This window comes from Nicotiana tomentosiformis, chromosome 6 (genome assembly GCF_000390325.3).
Source record: "Nicotiana tomentosiformis chromosome 6, ASM39032v3, whole genome shotgun sequence".
Taxonomy (NCBI): Eukaryota; Viridiplantae; Streptophyta; class Magnoliopsida; order Solanales; family Solanaceae; genus Nicotiana; species Nicotiana tomentosiformis.
The window spans coordinates 16820156-16838537 of record NC_090817.1 but is presented as its reverse complement, the minus strand read 5'-3'; the positions used below and the strand labels follow the sequence as shown (position 1 = coordinate 16838537).

At 38.5% G+C, this 18382-nt stretch overlaps 1 protein-coding gene across 1 annotated transcript; it reads left to right on the top strand.

Annotated features, from left to right (window-relative positions):
* The first annotated feature begins 322 nt into the window (after positions 1-322).
* On the top strand, positions 323-4366 carry LOC138893623 (uncharacterized). The gene is made up of 3 exons (XM_070178267.1): positions 323-449; positions 3064-3181; positions 4012-4366. The coding sequence occupies exons 1-3, from the start codon at positions 323-325 to the stop codon at positions 4364-4366; spliced, it is 600 nt and encodes a 199-aa protein (XP_070034368.1).
* Positions 4367-18382: the final 14016 nt, after the last annotated feature.

The window sequence follows — 18382 nt, the reverse complement described above, 5'->3', positions numbered from 1 at the left end:
GTTGGAGCAGCACCTGTAGCACCACCAGTTGCTCTAGCTCAGGAGCAGGTTCTAAATGTAGTTGAGCCGGCGGGACCCGCTCAGGCACCGGTTGTGCCCATTGCGATTCCAAGCCTACATGAGGCTTTGACTCAAATATTCAGTTTACACTGGCCTTGCTCGGGTGGTTTCAGCTCAGGCCGCACCAGCCACTTCTCAGGCCGGGGGAGGAACTCATACCCCTGTTTCCCGTGCTCCAGAGTAGGTAGTGTAGGGACTTCAGATACCGGGGGCACTACCAGTCCAGTCAGCTGTAGCTGCTCAGGCCCCTGTAGTCCCCGTTATGGCAGATAATGAGCATAAGAGACTTGAGAGATTTGGAAGGCTTCGACCTCCATCATTTAGCGGTGCTGAGTCAGAGAATGCTCAAGGTTTTCTTGATAAGTGCCAGCAAATGCTGCGGATACCAGGTATTTTGGAGACCAGTGGGGTCTCGTTCACTGCTTTTCAGTTCTCTGGGGCTGCCTTCAGATGGTGGAAGGCTTATGAGAGGCGCAGGCCAGTTGGGCAGTACCACTTACATGGCAGGAATTCTCCGTTCTCTTTTTGGAGAAGTTCATACCGCAGTCTCGCAGAGAGGAGCTGCGCAAACAGTTACGTAAGGATGGCATGTCTGTGACGCAGTACGAGATGAGATTTTCTGAGTTGGCTCGTCATGCAGTTTGGTTGGTTCCCACTGATAGGGAGAGGATTAGGAGGTTCATTGATGGCCTCACATATCAGTTGCGGTTACTTATGACTCGGGAGAGAGTATCGGGTGCTACTTTTGATGAGGTTGTTGACATTACTCGACAGATAGAGGTGGTCTGTAGTTAGGAACGTGAAGAGAGGGTGGCCAAGAGGCCTCGTGGAGCAAGTGATTTCAGCGGTGTTCCTTCAGGGGGGGCAGTTTTACCGCGGTAGGGGTCGGCTTTACAGACACGCACAGACGGGTCGTCCAGTTCACTGTGGTGCACCATCCAGCCATGGTTCATATAGTTCTCATCAGGGTCAGTCATCTCTCAGTGCCCTCCCAGCCCAAAGTTTGTCCCGTGCCCCTTCAGTTCAGGGTTCATTTGGACCGGGTGCTGTGAATAACTAATTTTTGATCACACTCATTTAGTGGTGCTGAGTTAGAGGATGCTCAGGGTTTTCTGTATAAGTGCCACCAAATGCTGCGAACATCGGGTATTTTGGAGACTAGTGGGGTCTCGTTCACTGCTTTTCAGTTCTCTGGGGCTGCCTTCAAATGGTGGAAGGCTTATGAGAGACACAAGCCAGTTGGTGCAGTACCACTTACATGGCAGGAATTCTCCGTTCTCTTTTTGGAGAAGTTCATGTCGTAGCTGCGCAAACAGTTTGAGCAGTTACGTAAGGATGGCATATCTGTGACGCAGTACGAGATGAGATTTTCTGAGTTGGCTCGTCACGAAGTTTGGTTGGTTCCCACTGATAGGGAGAGGATTAGGAGGTTCATTGATGGCCTCACATATCAGTTGCGGTTACTTATGACTCGGGAGAGAGTATCGGGTGCTACTTTTGATGAGGTTGTTGACATTGCTCGACAGATAGAGGTGGTCTGTAGTTAGGAACGTGAAGAGAGGGTGGCCAAGAGTCCTCGTGGACCAAGTGATTTCAGCGGTGTTCCTTCAGGGGGGTCAGTTTTACTGTGGTAGGGGTCGGCTTTACAGAAACGCACAGACGGGTCGTCCAGTTCACTGTGGTGCATCATCCAACCATGGTTCATATAGTTCTCATCAGGGTCACTCATCTCTCAGTGCCCTCCCAGCCCAGAGTTTGTCCCGTGCCCCTTCAGTTCAGGGTTCATTTGGACCGGGTGCTGTGAACAACTAATTTTTTATCACACTCAAATTCTTTATCATTTTAGTGTAAATATTTCCTATAGATCTAATATTAATATTTTAAACTTTTATCTCACTTTTAGTAGAATTTATTTGGGAAAATTAAAATATATATATATATATATATATATATATATATATATATATATATATATATATATATATATATATATATATATATGTATGTATGTATGTATTCACCTTCTTAGACTACAAGTTTTATTTCTATTGGTTAAAAAGAAAAAGAAAGTTTACAAAGAAAAATATATAGTTTCTTTTAATTAGAATATTAATAGGTAATCCAGTGACTTTAATAATTTTCTTAGTGTCAATTAAATTCTAGTTTAAATATTTAATTTTTTTTCTTATATTTCTCAAATCTAAAAATAACTAACTAATACCTTTTATTTTTCTAATCTAAAGTAGTTAATTAATATTCTTACTTAGGTATTGTTCAAATAAGTACGTACTCTATTATTATAGGCTTTAGTAGGTAGTGATTTTTTTTGAATAATTTCTTTCATATTAGTATAAATAAATCTTTTGCTTTTATTATTTTAATATTTGATTAAGTAGTCTTGGTAATTGGTTTCTATGTTAAAAAAGGATAAGAAAATTCTTTCCTATTCCACAACTAACTCCCTAATAAATCTCATGTTAATCCCACCTCCCTCATGTCTCCCCTCAAAATTACCCCATGCACATATTGACTTTTGAACTTTAAACAACACACAAAAACCCATGATCCCCTCTTCTGTACTCAAAAAAGCACCCACTATAACTTGCATATCCGATTTTCATGGGGAGATGACGGGAACCATCTAACAAACTTTGCTATTTAATATCATTTTCTCCACCAAAAAAAGGGGGATCTGAAAAACAAAAGGAAAACTAGAAAAAGAAGAAGAGCGAGTTTTGGAGCAAAGAAACATCTCGGGGATTTTTAAAAAAAAGAGAAAACTTTGATCAAAAAGGAGAAAGAGAGTTTAAGAGTAGCTAAAAGAAGAGCTTGAAATCTGCGGCTTAAGGTCACCGGAAAAGTTCCTTTTCGTAGCCAAATTTGCTCTTAGTTCAAGTTCCATCACTCAAAAAAATTTATCTGTATTTTCGTTGTCTCTAAGGTTCATCCCTTTCACCTACTGTTTTAATAAAATTTGTGCTTTGTTTATCAAATGTCCTACAGTTCTTGGTCTACTTATTCGGCAGGCTCAAAGTGATTGGGAGACTCGAGACATCAAGCTCATTCCATATAGACAATGTGTGGAGGATCTTAGCAAAAGGTTCAAGTCCATCGAATTCAGGTACATTCCTAGGTTTCACAATGAATTAGTTGATGTCTTGGCCACCCGTCAATGCTTCCATATCCGAGTAATACTCACATTGACCCATTCGAAATTCAAATTCGGTATCAACATGGTTATTGCAATACAATTGAAGCAGAACCAGATGGTGAACCATAGTATCGTGATATTAAACAGTTTCTGAAAACAAGAAAATATCCGGAACATGCTAATAGGGATCAAAAGAGAACTATTAGGCGACTCTCTAATGGTTTCTTTTTTTAGTAGGGAAATCCTATACAAAAGAACTCCGGATTTGAATTTGTTGAGATGTGTGGATGCCAAAGAAGCTGAAATGATTATGAACGAGTGCATTCGGGAGTTTGTGGTCCGCACATGAATGGATATGTTCTAGCAAAGAAAGTCCTTCGGGCAGGATATTATTGGCTTACTATGGAACATGATTGCTTTCGTTTTGTTCGCAAGTGCCACCAGTGTCAGATTCACAGTGATTTGATTCACTCGCCTCCTTTAGAGTTGTATCCTATGTCGGCTCCTTGGTCTTTTGTTTCTCGGGGAATGGACGTCATTGGCCCAATCGAGCCAAAAGCTTCAAATGGGCACATATTCATCTTGGTTGCAATTGATTACTTCACCAAATGGGTGGAAGCTATTACATTGAAAGCAGTTACCTAGAAAGCAGTAGTAGACTTTGTTCACTCCAACATCATCTGTCGTTTCGGTATTCCAAAAATCATTATCATGGATAATGTTGCTAATTTGAATAGTCACCTGATGAAGGAGGTATGTGAACAATTTAAAATTGAGCATCGCAATTCTACTCCTTATAGGCCCAAAGCTAATGGAGCTGTTGAAGCTGCAAATAAGAACATCAAGAATATTCTTAGGAAGATGGTCCAAGGGTCTAGACAATGGCAAGAGAAATTACCTTTTTCTCTTTTGGGATACCGGGCAACTGTCCGTACATCAGTTGGCGCAGCGCCCTACTTATTGGTTTATGGAACTGAAGCGGTCATACCTGCTGAAGTTGAGATTTTCTCTCTCCGAATCATTGTTGAAGCAGGTATCGAGGACACTGACTGGGTCAAGTCCCGATTGGAACAGTTAAGTTTGATTGATAAAAAATGTTTGGCGGCAGTTTGTTTTGGTCAGTTATACCAACAAAGAATGGCACGCTTGTTTTAAAACTTATCTTTCCACACCAGGAAGAAGCAAAAGGAAAGTTCGCCCCGAATTGGCAAGGTCCTTACCTCATCAAGAAAGTATTGTCAAAAGGAGCTCTACACTTGGCAGATATAGAAGGAAATGTGACGGATATAACCATCAACGCAGATGCGGTCAAGAGATACTATGTCTGGCATGCCTCTGTTGGGGCATTTTTTATACTTAGCATTCTCAGGTTGGGATGACGAAAGGTTATCATTCTCGCTACCCAAACACTAGTCAACCCTAGTTAGCCCTTTGAAGCCTTGTTTATATTTCTTTGTTTTTCCCTCTTTTGGAACCAATTTACTTAAAAAAATGAAAAGAAAATCAAATTGAAAAAAAAAATCATCATCAAAACAAATTCATGTTCATTGAACTACGTCTGACCTGATTCCGAAAGGATACGCAGGCCGCCTCACTCTGGGGTTCGGTCACACCAAAATAAAAATCCACATTTCCCTAGTGTTCAAAGAAATTGGGGCATGATTTTATTTTATTTTCGATGGTTGTTCCATCAAAATGATTCCGAAAGTTGTAATTCAGTTGAATAGTTCTTTTTACCTTTCCCTGCCAAGACTTTCTGATCAACTTTCGAGAATGCTAAGTCAGTATACTATGAGTAATGCCTTAGCCATTGAAGCGAGAAAAAATAAATGAGAGAGTCTTATTGATAAAAACCTTCACGGGCACTATAAGGCAATGGTGAGTTGAGAGAAAGGCAAGTGAGATAGGTTAATTGGTGAAAACCCACAAAGGGCATCATTGATCAATTTAAGGCTTTGTACATCCTGGCACAAGCACGGTTAAGACAAAGAACTCAGTTTCAAAGTTAAGTTTACAACAGATTTCGAGAATTAAACGGTTCAAACGGATCGGGCATCCAGTCCAAAGTGCATGTCATGTTCATTGAAGTCAGCATATTTCCTTCAGATAAGTCATTTCTTATTTTTTCTTCTGAAAGGGACACTTCTTGATTAAGTTGTAATACCTATTAGTTCACCTTCTTGTTTTATTTTGCATTACTTTTTTGAGTCCCTTTTAGTATAATCTTGTCAAAGCAAAGCAAAGAAAAGGCCGCAAAATAAGTTACAGTTTCCCCATTATATAAAGCAAAGATTGTTGGGCATAAACCGTATAGGCAAAGGCATAAAGCCATCTGTGATTTTCCTAGACGAGCAAAAGGCTGGAAGGACTGAACAATATTCCAAGGGTCAACAAAAGTTACTCCGTTAAAAGATTTTTGGGAGCAAGATTGTTTGCACCATGAACACGAATGGTGATAGGCGCAAAATGGTTAGGTTTTGATGTTGAGAAAGAAGATCTCCAGAAAGAAAAGACAGAATCTCCCGGCAATTTGTACAATCATCGACGGAGTCAGTTTTTCTAACAAGTGTAATAGACGCAAGGTCAAGTCGCCCAAGAAATCAAGGCCACAAACTGACCAACATTTTAAAGCTAACAAATCTTTCTTTGTTTAGAACAGGAACATAACAATTTTAGGAAACAGTTCGTGAAAAGACGAACACCACCAAGTGAAGTTCTCAAATCCTTGATTTCCTCCTAATATATATGTAATCATGTTATTTTTAGTTTCATTATAGGGAATCAACACCCTATCTTCAATACAAGGTACTGCATCCCCTGGCTGCATTATTTATTGCCTACATAGGGTACGCCATTCCCTAGTAGCATCCCATAGTGCCACGAGCCTCATTTTATTTCTAACACAGGGTACTACATCCCCTTCTCGCATTATGTTTTGCCTATGTAGGGTACGACATTCCCTAGTAGCATTCCAGAGTGCCACGAGCCTCATCTTATCACCAACATAGGGTACTACATCCCCTGATTGCATTACTTTCTGCCAGCATAGGGTACGACATTCCCTAGTAGCATCTCAGAGTGCTACGAGCCTCATTTTTATTGCAAACATAGGGTGCGACATTTTCTAGTAGCATCCTGAGGGCCACGAGCCTCACCTTATTGCCAACACAGGGTACTACATCCCCTGGTTGCATTTCTCATTGCTAACATAGGGTACGGTATTTCCTAGTAGCATCTCAGAGTGCCACGAGCCTCATTTTATTGCCAACATAGGGTACGACATTCCCTAGTAGCATCTCAAAGAGCCACGAGCCTCATCTTACTACCAAACACAGGGTACTACATCTCCTGGTTGTATTTTAGTGCCAATATAGGGTACCACATTCCCTAGTAGCATCTCAGAGAGCCACGAACCTCATCTTATTGCCAAACACAGGGTACTACATCCTCTGGTTATATTTTAGTACCAACATAGGATACGACATTCCCTAATAGCATCTTAGAGTGCCACGAGCCTCATCTTATTGCCAACACAGGGTACTACACCCCCTGGTTGCATTACTTTTTGTCAATATAGGGTACGACATTTCCTAGTTACATCTCAGAGTGCCATGAGCCTCATCTTATTGCAAAACATACTGCATCCCTTGGTTTCCATCTATCTTGTTAACATAGGGTACGACATCCCCTATTATCACCACAAAAAAAAAAGCAAAACAAAAAAGGTCTTTTTCGATTCTTTATTCTACAATAGCAAAGATAGTTTAATGTATTTTTAATAATTCACAAAACTTTTCTAGTGCAAACTGGAGCAGAAATTTTTTATTCGTTTTGTTTGTTTGTGATGGCTTGTAGGTTTTTCTGTAAAGCACGGATTGGATGTGCAAAAATAAAATTTCAACTCTTGCCAAAAGAAAGTGAAACGTTTGATCTCAATACCAGCCGCAACTAGCTTTGACGTAGTGCATGCGGAGACATAGGGTCTCAAGATCCATCTTCTCATCATTTGATCAAGAAACAAGCCAATGAGAATATTTCATAGTCTGTTGCATCGAGAGTATCAATTCTCAGTCTAAAGTCAATGGGAGAAGCAACTCAAGAATTAAGACTAGACTCCGGACGACTTTTAGATAGGAATTTTGTAACTCTTAGATTTCAATAGTATGTAATTTTCTTTTTATTTTGATGTAATAGTAGGAACCGCGGATCGAAATCTCGACGGAACTTCACTCGACTCTCCCTCTAAGCATACTCCATCATTCTTCTTTCACTTGAACTACACATGACCTGATTCCCTTATAACCCGGGATATGTAGGCTGCCTAAAGTCAAGGCTCGGTCGCAACCTTTTCTTTTCTCTTCTTTTCCTTTTTAAATAATAGTGAGGTCAAAAATCAGTCACCTTGTTCATTTTTCTTTGCCTGAAAACTCTTCATGTTTCCAAGCAAAGAGGGGCATGCTGTGAACAACTAATTTTTTACCACACCCAAATTCTTTATCATCTTAGTGTAAATACTTCCTATAGATCTAATATAAATATTTTAAACTTTTATCTCACTTTTAGTAGAATTTATTTGGGAAAATTGAAATATATATATATATATATATATATATATATATATATATATGTGTGTGTGTGTGTGTGTGTGTGTGTGTGTGTGTGTGTGTGTATTCACCTTCTTAGACTACAAGTTTTATTTCTATTGGTTAAAAAGAAAAAGAAAGTTTACAAAGAAAAATATATAGTTTCTTTTAATTAGAATATTAATAAGTAATTCAGTGACTTTAATAATTTTCTTAGTGTCATTTAAATTCTAGTTTAAATATTTAATTTTTTTCTTCTTATATTTCTCTAATCTAAAAATAATTAACTAATACCTTTTATTTTTCTAATCTAAAGTAGTTAATTAATATTCTTACTTAGGTGTTGTTCAAATAAGTACGTACTCTATTATTATAGGCGTTAGTTGGTAGTGATTCTTTTTGAATAATTTCTTTCATATTAGTATAAATAATTCTTTTGCTTTTATTATTTTAATATTTGATTAAGTAATCTTGGTAATTAGTTTCTATGTTCAAAAAGGATAAGAAAATTCTTTCCTATTCCATAACTAACTCCCTAATAAATCTCATGTTAATCCCACCTCTCTCACGTCTTCCCTCAAAATTACCCCATGCACATATTGACTTTTGAACTTTAAACAACACACAAAAACCCATGATCCCCTCTTCTGTACTCAAAAAAGCACCCACTATAACTTGCATATCCGATTTTCATGGGGAGATGACGGGAACCATCCAACAAACTTTGCTATTTAATATTATTTTCTCCACCAAAGAAAGGGGGATCTGAAAAACAAAAGGAAAACTAGAAAAAGAAGAAGAACGAGATTTGGAGCAAAGAAACATATGGGGATTTTTTTGAAAAGAGAAAACTTTGATCAAAAAGGAGAAAGAGAGTTTAAGAGTAGCTAAAAGAAGAACTTTAAATCGGCAGCTTAAGGTCACCGGAAAAGTTTCTTTTCGTAGCCAAATTTGCTCTTAGTTCAAGTTCCATCACTCAAAAAAATTTATCTGTATTTTCGTTGTCTCTAAGGTTCGTCCTTTTCACCTACTGTTTTAATAAAATTTGTGCTTTGTTTATCAAATGTCCTACTGTTCTTGGTTTATTGAATTAGCATGTTAAGATATGAGTTTGCATTTAATATATTTTGGAGTTATAATATTTTGAGAAATTTGGTACTATTATGCTTTGCTCAACTTCATTAATTTTGTAACATACGGCAAAAGTTTTAGTATAGGAGTTTAAAATTTGAAAAACAAATGTCGCAAGTATCAGCTTAGAGTTCTCGAGGTACTTGACTTTATGATGTAGTTATTAGGATGCATAGCGTTCCAATTATTTGGACATAAATGTCAAAATGAACGAAATTTTTTCAATGATTGTTAGGTTTATATATGCAGAAACCTTTTATTTTTAGGCAGGGTTCTTATATTCAAAATTCGTTGAGAATTAGTTAGAATACAAGATCATTTGTAACCTTGTTGGAGTGCAGCCATAATATAGTTGTCTCTGCCAACTATTGTAAATTTAACTTTTAGGGTATATGTCTTTAAAGCTTCTCTCCTATTCTGTATAATATTGGTTTCCTTGGTTAATGCATCCGTGGGTGCTAATGCAACAATCTGCTATTTAAAGTTGTCAACCTTATTAATCTAGTAATGTACAAGAAACTGTTTTCATTTAAAAAAAAGTTCAATTTCTTGTTCTTTACTGCCCGTTTCATGTTTATATTTTCCTTGTTTTTGAGTGTTTTATGTGTTTGCTGCATTAGTTTTGCATAAAAATTGTTTCCTGTTGGCTACTGTATTTGGATAATTTTAGAAATTGCAAAGAAAGTTGAACGACATGACTAATTAAAACTAGAAGAATTTTGGTCCATGTGTTTTAAGACTGAAGAAGGTAAAAGATGAATTGGTAAAGTGGACCATCAGGTCATTGGGCCAAATAAATTAGTTTCGGATTCGAAGTAATAATTCACAAGTGTAATTCACTCGGTCATAATTCATAGCTGAATTATATCACCTTTCTCGTCCATAACTTTAGCTTCACAATAATATCAAAACTTCTTTTTTTGGAAAAATAATTCTTAATTCGTAGAAGGCTTTAGGCACACTTTAATAAATTGTCGTGAGTATGTACACGTACGCGTGACATGATCTTAACACACCAAATAAAACGAGTGCACGTACGCATGACTCGTTTCAAGATAATTATATAATCACACCATAATCAAGCAATTAAAAGCAGTAAAAGTTAAAATACACATAGGTTCTAAAATACGTAATAATCCGTTAATTAAGCCAGGTATATGATTGTAAAGATACCATGATAAAATTACGGAATTCGAGAGTGCCTAATACCTTCTCCCGGGTTAACAGAATTCCTTACCCGGTCTTCTGTGTTCACGAACCAACAAATAGAGTCAATTTTCTCGATTTAGGATTCTAAAATAAGCCGGTGACTTGGGACACCATAAATATTCCAAGTGGCGACTTTGAAATAAATAAATAATCTCATTTCGAATAATGTCACTTAAATTGAAAAAAACCCTATCCCTAGGGAAAAAGGAGGTGTGACATGTGCTTCTAGCAGTTATTCTTGTTCTCGGGGCCCGATTCAGTCCACACCACCACCAGTACCGGGGAGCTGCTTTGAGTGCGGGGAATTTTGGCATATGTGGAGACAGTGTCCTCGTCACTCGGGAGGTCCAGTACAGTAGATGAGTCAGAATACGACTTCAGCACCAGTTACTTCACCACCCGCTTAGCCAGTACGGGGTGGGGGTCAGTCAGCCCCAAGAGGGGGAGGCCGATCAGGTGGCGATCCGGACCGATTCTATGCTTTTCCTGCCAGGCCAGATGATGTTGCCTCAGATGCAGTGATCACAGGTATTGTCTCAGTGTGCCATAGTGAGGCTTCTATATTATTTGAACATGGTTATACTTATTCGTATGTGTCATCGTACTTTACTCATTATCTGGATATTCCCCGTGAGTCCTTAGTTTCACCTGTTTGTATATCTACGCTGGTGGGTGATACTATTACTGTGGACCGTGTGTATCGATCATATGTGATAATTATTAGGGGACTATATACTAGAGTGGATCTTTTATTGCTCAATATGGTTGATTTCTATGTAATTTTGGGTATGGATTGGTTGTCTCTATGTCATGCTATTCTGGATTGTCACGCAAAAACCGTGACATTGGCAATGCCGAGGTTGCCAAAGGTCAAATGGAGAGGGTCTCTAGATTATGTTCCCAGTAGGGTAATTTCTTATTTGAAGGCATAACGTATGGTGGGGAATAGGTGTTTTTCATATTTGGCTTTTGTGAGAGATGTTGATGCAGATACTCCTACTATTGATTCAGTACCGGTAGTGAGAGACTTTCCGGATGTATTTCCTACAGACCTGCTGGGTATGCCACCCGATAGGGATATTGATTTCGGTATTGACTAGGTACAGGGCACTCAGCCCATTTCTATTCCTTCGTATCGTATGGCACCAGATGAATTGAAAGAATTAAAAGAGCAACTTCAGGGACTCTTTGAAATGGGGTTTATTAGGCCTAGTGTGTCACCTTGGGGTGCACCGGTTTTGTTTATGAAAAAGAAAGATGGTACTATGCGGATGTGCATTGATTACAGACAACTGTACAAAGTTACAATCAAGAATAAATATCCTTTGTCGTGTATCGATGATTTATTTGACCAGCTTCAAGAAGCGAGGGTGTTCTCCAAAATTGATTTGAGATCGGGGTATCACCAATTAAAAATTTGGGATTTAGATATTCTAAAGAGGGCATTCATGACTCGTTATGGTCACTGCGAATTTCTTGTGATGTCATTTGGGCTAACCAATGCCCCAAGAGCATTTATGCACTTGATGAATAGTGTATTCCAACCGTATCTTGACTCATTTGTCGTGGTATTTATTGATGATATTCCGGTGTACTCATGTAGTCAGGAGGAGCATGCACAACACTTGGGTATTGTATTGCAGAGGCTGAGAGAGGAGAAACTTTATGCCAAATTCTCTAAGTGTGAGTTCTGGATTAGCTCGGTGGCATTCTTGGGACACATAGTGTCCAGCGAAGGGATTAAGGTGGATCCGAAAAATATAAGGGCGGTTAAGTGCTGGCCCAAGCCATCTTCAATTACCGAGATTCAGAGTTTTCTCGGCTTGGCCGGTTATTATCGTCGCTTCGTGGAGGGTTTCTTGTCTATTGTACCGTCTATGACTAAATTGACCCAGAAAGGTGCTCCGTTTAGGTGGTCGGATGAATGTGAAGAGAGCTTTCAGAAGCTCAAGACAACTTTGCCTACATCTCCAGTATTGTGTTACCTACCGGTTCATGGTCTTATATTGTGTATTATGACGCATTGTGTATTGGTGTCGGTGCAGTACTGATGTAAGACGATAGGGTGATTTCCTATGCGTCCAGACAGTTAAAGGCACATGAGAAGAATTATCCAGTGCACGACCTTGAGTTAGCAGCTATTGTTCATGCCTTGAAAATTTGGCGGCATTTCTTGTATGGTGTCCATTGTAAGGTTTATACCTATCACCGGAGTCTACAACATCTGTTTAAGGATCTTAATTTGCGGCAGCGAAGGTGGTTAGAGTTGCTTAAGGATTATGATATCACCAGTCTCTATCATCCCGGAAAGGCCAATGTGGTGGTCGATGCCTTGAGTCGTAATGCGGAGAGTTTGGGCAGCTTAGCATACTTACCGGTAACAGAGAGGCCTTTAGCCTTGAATGTTCAGGCCTTGGCCAATCAGTTTGTTAGATTGGATGTTTCCGAGCAGAATCAAGTTCTGGCTTGTGTGATTTCTCGGTCTTCTTTATATGATCGCATCAGAGAGCGCCAGCATGATGATCCCCATCTGCTTGTCCTTAAGGACACGGTTCAACACGGTGATGCCAAGGAAGTCATTATTGGAGATGACGGTGCATTACGGATGTAGGGCAAGCTATGTGTGCCTAATGTAGATGGTTTGCGTGAGTTGATTCTCCAAAAATCTCACAGTTCGCGATACTCCATTCATCCAGGTGCCGCGAAGATGTATCAGTATTTGAGGCAGCACTATTGGTGGAGGTGAATGAAGAAAGATATAGTTGGGGTTGTAGCTCGGTGTTTAAATTGTCAACAGGTGAAATACGAGCAACAGATACTGGGAGGATTGCTTCAGAGACTTGAAATTCCAGAGTGGAAGTGGGAGCGTATTACCATGAACTACGTAGTTGCGCCTCCACAGACTTTGACGAATTTCGATGTTGTTTGGGTGATTGTGGATCGATTGACCAAGTCCACGCATTTTATTCCAGTTGGTACTACTTATTCTTCGGAGCGGTTGGCTGAGATTTATATCCAGAAGATTGTTCATTGCACGGTGTGCCAGTGTCCATCATTTCAGATCGGGGTACGCAGTTTACATCATAGTTTTAAAGGGCAGTACAACGAGAATTAGGTACATAGGTTCAACTGAGTACAACATTTCACCCTCAGACAGACGGACAGTCCGAGCGCACTATTAAGATATTGGAAGATATGCTATGCACTTGTGTCATCGATTTTGGGGGTTCTTGGGATAACTTTCTGCCACTCGCAGAGTTTTCTTACAATAACAACTACCAATCGAGAATTCAGATGGCTCCGTATGAGGCTTTATATGGGAGACGGTGTCGGTCTCCGATGGGTTAGTTTGAGCCGGGTGAGGCTAGGCTATTCGGTACTCATTTGGTTCAGGATGATTTGGAGAAGGTTAAATTGATTCAGGAGCGGCCTCGCATGGAACAGTCGAGACAGAAGAGTTATGCCGACCGAAAGGTCGGTGATGTTGCTTACATGGTTAGGGAAAATGTTCTGCTCAAGATTTTACCCATGAAAGGTGTGTTGAGGTTTGGAAAGAAAGGCAAGTTGAGCCCTCGATATATTGGGCCTTTTGAAATACTTAAGAAAATTGGAGAGGTGGCTTATGAACTTGCATTGCCACCTAGTCTATCGAATGTTCATCCAGTGTTTCATGTATCTATGCTCTGGATGTATGTCGGGGATCCGTCTCATGTTTTGTATTTCAGTACAGTGCAGTTGGATGATAATTTGACTTATGATGTGGAGCCGGTGGCCATTTTAGACATGCAGGTTCGAAAGTTGAGATCAAAGAACATAGTTTCAGTGAAAGTGCAGTGGAGAGGCCAGCCAGTCGGAGAAACTACTTGGGAGACTTAATAGGAGATGCAGAGCAAATATCCACACCTATTTGAGACTCCAGATATAATTCTAAACTCATTCGAGGACGAACGTTTGTTTAAGAGGGGGACAACCCCGTTCCCCCATTTACTGCTCAAATTATGATTTATAGTTGTTATTTGGCTTGCCTGGGGTAATCGGTTGGGTCCGGTGAGGTTTTGGAATGATTTGGAATACTTAGTTCCAAGGTTTAGAATTTAAGTTGAAAAGGTTGACGGGAAGTTGACTTATGTGTAACGACCCCGAAGAATTTTTGCTAAGGAAATTAAGGTTTTGTGGTGCCGAGGTAGATCAATTAGTACAAAGGTTATAGAAATTTTTTGCCACGTCACAGACAATGCACCAATGTGTAAAGGAATTTTATTGTCGAAAAAGAGTCATTTCTGCGGCCCATTATGCTGTCCGCAGAGTACAGGAGTGGAGAAAGTGTGGAGAAATATTTGCGGCGCATTATGCGACCGCAGATAAGTTATGCAGTGCATTATACGATCGCAGAACAGGTCTGCGGACTGCATAGCAACCGCATACTGAGGCAGACTTGCCCAGTTCCGGAGGCCACATTTCGCGAGCCGCAGAAGCGTTATGCGGTCGCATATGCGACCACAGAGTGTGTTTCAGGGCTTAATTTTTCTTGTTTTGTAAACCTGACCCCATTCCCATAAAAAACTATTGTGGGTCATTTTGTGTTTCATTTGATATTTTAGAGAGAGGTGAGAGCATTTTAGAGAGATAAAGTGAAGACTTAGTCATTTATCCATCAATTCTTGTTCAAGATTTGAAGATTTCACAAGGATCTTGCTAGGGCTCCAAAGAAGTAAGAATTTCTTTCCCCAAGTCTTCAATTTCGAGTTTGGGTAAAGATGAGTGATTAAGAGTATGATTCTTGAGTGTAAGAGTATTATTTATACATATCAATAAGGTTTATGGAAAGATTGTTGAGTTCAAATGGGTAAAGATTGGGTTGAAAATGGTAGAAATTTTCAAAGACTTTAATTGAAGATTTGAGGGTCGAGTTGATGTCAGAATTTGGTAAAATTTGTATGGTTGGACTCGTGGTTGGATGGGAGTTCATATTTTATAACTTTTGTCGGGTTCCGAGATGTGGAACCCACGGGCGATTTTTGAGATAATTTCGGATTTTTATTGGAAAATTAATATTTGCTTGTGGAATTAATTACAATAATTGGTATTGATTGAATCGAATTAATTATGGCTAGATATGAGGCTTTCAGAGATCAATTCTCGTGGCAAGGGCATAGCGGAATAAAGAATTACACGGTTTGGGGTAAGTAACAGTTCTAAATTTAGTTCTGAGGGTTTGAAACCCCGAATTATGTGTTATGTGATTGGTTTTGAGGTGACGCGCATACTAGGTGACAGGCATGTGGGCATGCACCGTAGGAATTGTGACTTGGTCAAATTCCATGGAATTGTGTAGTTGAATAATCTGTTGACATCCGTATATTCTCTACGTGTTAGAGAAAATTGAGCCGAGACTCGTATTAAAAATCATGCTTAGACATATGTTGTTATTATTGGTACCCACTGGGGTCATTTCTGTGGTTGAATTATATGTTCACCTTGTAATTTCACACTTAATCATGTTCATTCATTTCATATCATATCTCAGTCTCTCTTGTTATATATTGATGCATCATATTATCATTTTTGGGCTAATTTTTATGACATCTTGAGCCTGAGAGACTAGAGAGGTTGATGACTGAGTGAGGCTGAGAACCTAATTGTGAGGATATTTATGGGATCGGGCTGCACGCCGAAGCATGTTTCATTGTTATATGCCATGATTGGCTTGATATAGCGCTTGGGCTGAAGGAGCCCCTCCGGAGTCTGTACACACCCCAGTGAGTGCAGGTACCTACTGAGTGCGAGTGCAGAGTGCTGAGTGACTGTGAGGAATGAGTGACTGTGAAGTTGGAGTGAATTGGAGGACTGGGTTATTGTTACTCTTAGAGGATGCATTGATTGCATTATTTGTTGCATTTCAGCTGTCATATATCCCTATTTTGGAAATTTGGAAAAACATTATTTCATGTGTCAGTCAAATTTGATATGAAATTTCTGTGAAATATTAAATGTTGAATTTGAGAGCATGCCTACCTTTTTTATGTTGGAAAGTACTGTATTTGGACTTAGCGGAGAAGCTTGTCACTACTTTCAGTTCCTTATTTATTATTGCTACTTACTGAGTTGGTTGTACTCATACTACACCCTGCACAACGTGTGCAGATCCAGGTAATTCCGGACACAGTGGGTGTTGATTCTTTCACACAATTGATTTTTCGGAGATTTAGAGGTAGCTGCCATGTTTCGCAGACCTTGTCTCTCCTTTCCTATCTCCTTATTTACTGTACTTGGTCTCAGACTATTATAGAACGTGTTTTCCAGACTTGTATTCATATTAGATGCTCATGTACTCAGTGACACCAGGTTTTGGGAGTGTTTGTATCAGAATTTGCTAGATTTTTGGTATTGTATTAAACATTATGATTTCAAACTTAAAGAAAATCGTGGGTTATTGATGTTGTCGGCTTGCCTAGTACTGAGATAGGCGCCATCATGACATGTTAGGATTTTGGGTCGTGACAAATAATTATATCAAGATTAAGAGTATAAGTATATTTAATGGCTAGAGAGTTTATTTTATTAAGTCAGTATAAAATACTTATCTCTACTTGGTCCGTTCAATACATACAAAATGTACTAGCACAAGAAGTTGGAATTAAACCATTCCCATAATCAAGATAAATTATGTTTAACCTTGTGCTACAATCATCCATGATAGTTTGTCCAATTCCATCATTAGATTGTGAACTCAAACTTTATACTTATAAGAACCGATGATTTAATCTTTCTTATATAAGCTAAACTCTATGCACTAAATCATCTACAATATAAGCAAAAGACACGGACTAATATATAATCTATTTAAAAATTTATTAAAAATGAATAAACAATTATTTCATAATAATTACTATATCTAAACCAAACCCATGGTTAATGGAGTAGTATATATCCCAACAAGCTCCCACTTAGACTTTTAACCATGACAATTATTAGAATATAATATATCCAAATGCATGGTTAATAGTATATGCCCCATCAATCTCCCACTTAGACTCATAACCGTGCATCTATAACTTTCTCATGCTTTCTTTTTACATGACTATTAAAAGTCTTCACCAAATAAGGTTTTGTTAAAGAATCTTGCCAAGTTATTTCTTATGCAATCTTTGTCCAGTAGTGCTTTGTCGTAACTTCTAGTTTGGTATTAAACTCTTTAGAGATCCTGTTACTGAAACTATCCCAAGAGTGTACACCGAACTATAATTTTTCTTAGTATTCTCCAACTACGACGAAGTACTACTAATATTACCTTTATTACCTTACAGTATTGAAATATTAGCGACTTCTTACTATAGTGTTCATTGTTCAAAAATCACTCTCATTCGATAAAGGCATACTCTGCCTATTAACGTTTTCCCACAACTTAAATGTAATGGGACGTCAATTCCAACATTTGGGTTTTGAGGTTCTTGAACATCTAGTTATTTCTTTTCCTAGTTCCTGTAAAACTAGTTTACTTCTAGGAACATGGTTTATTAAGCAATCCTTATCTAGAAAACTTTATTTGTTTTAACAATTGCCTTATTTTCTTTAGGACAATAAAATAAATTTTCATTCGTTTTCATGAATATTCAATAAACATGCACCTATCCATTCTTAGTTCCAACTTACATATCCCTTTTCCCTTTCAGCACATATGCTGGACAATCCTATATATGAACATGTCGCAGACTGAGCTTACATTCAGTCCACAGTTCTATAGATGTCATAGGTACTAACTTAGAAGGAACTAAATTCATAATGTAATTTGTAGTTTCTAGGAAATATTCCAAAAACGAATAAGGCAAATCTGAATAATACTTCATTAATCTATCCATGTCCAAAAGAGACTTATTTCTTCTTTTTACCACACCACTCTATTATGGAGTTTACGGTGTAGACAATTGAGATGTAATCCCTTATTCTGATAAGTAACAAAAGAATTCTTTAGAGAGGTGTTCGCCACTACAAACAAATTGCAGAAACTTAATATATTTCCTTGGTGCTTCTCCGTTTCAAGTTTTAAAAACCTTGAATTACTTAAATCATTAAGACTTACGATGCATTAAATAAATATATTAATATTTTGAGTAATCATTTATGAACGTCACAAAAATACTCAAAACAATCTCTTACAAGTATGTTCATTTAACTATACAAATCAGAAGGGATTCATTCTAGCTTATCACTAGATTTATTTCCTTTTGAAGGAAAACACCCTTCAGTC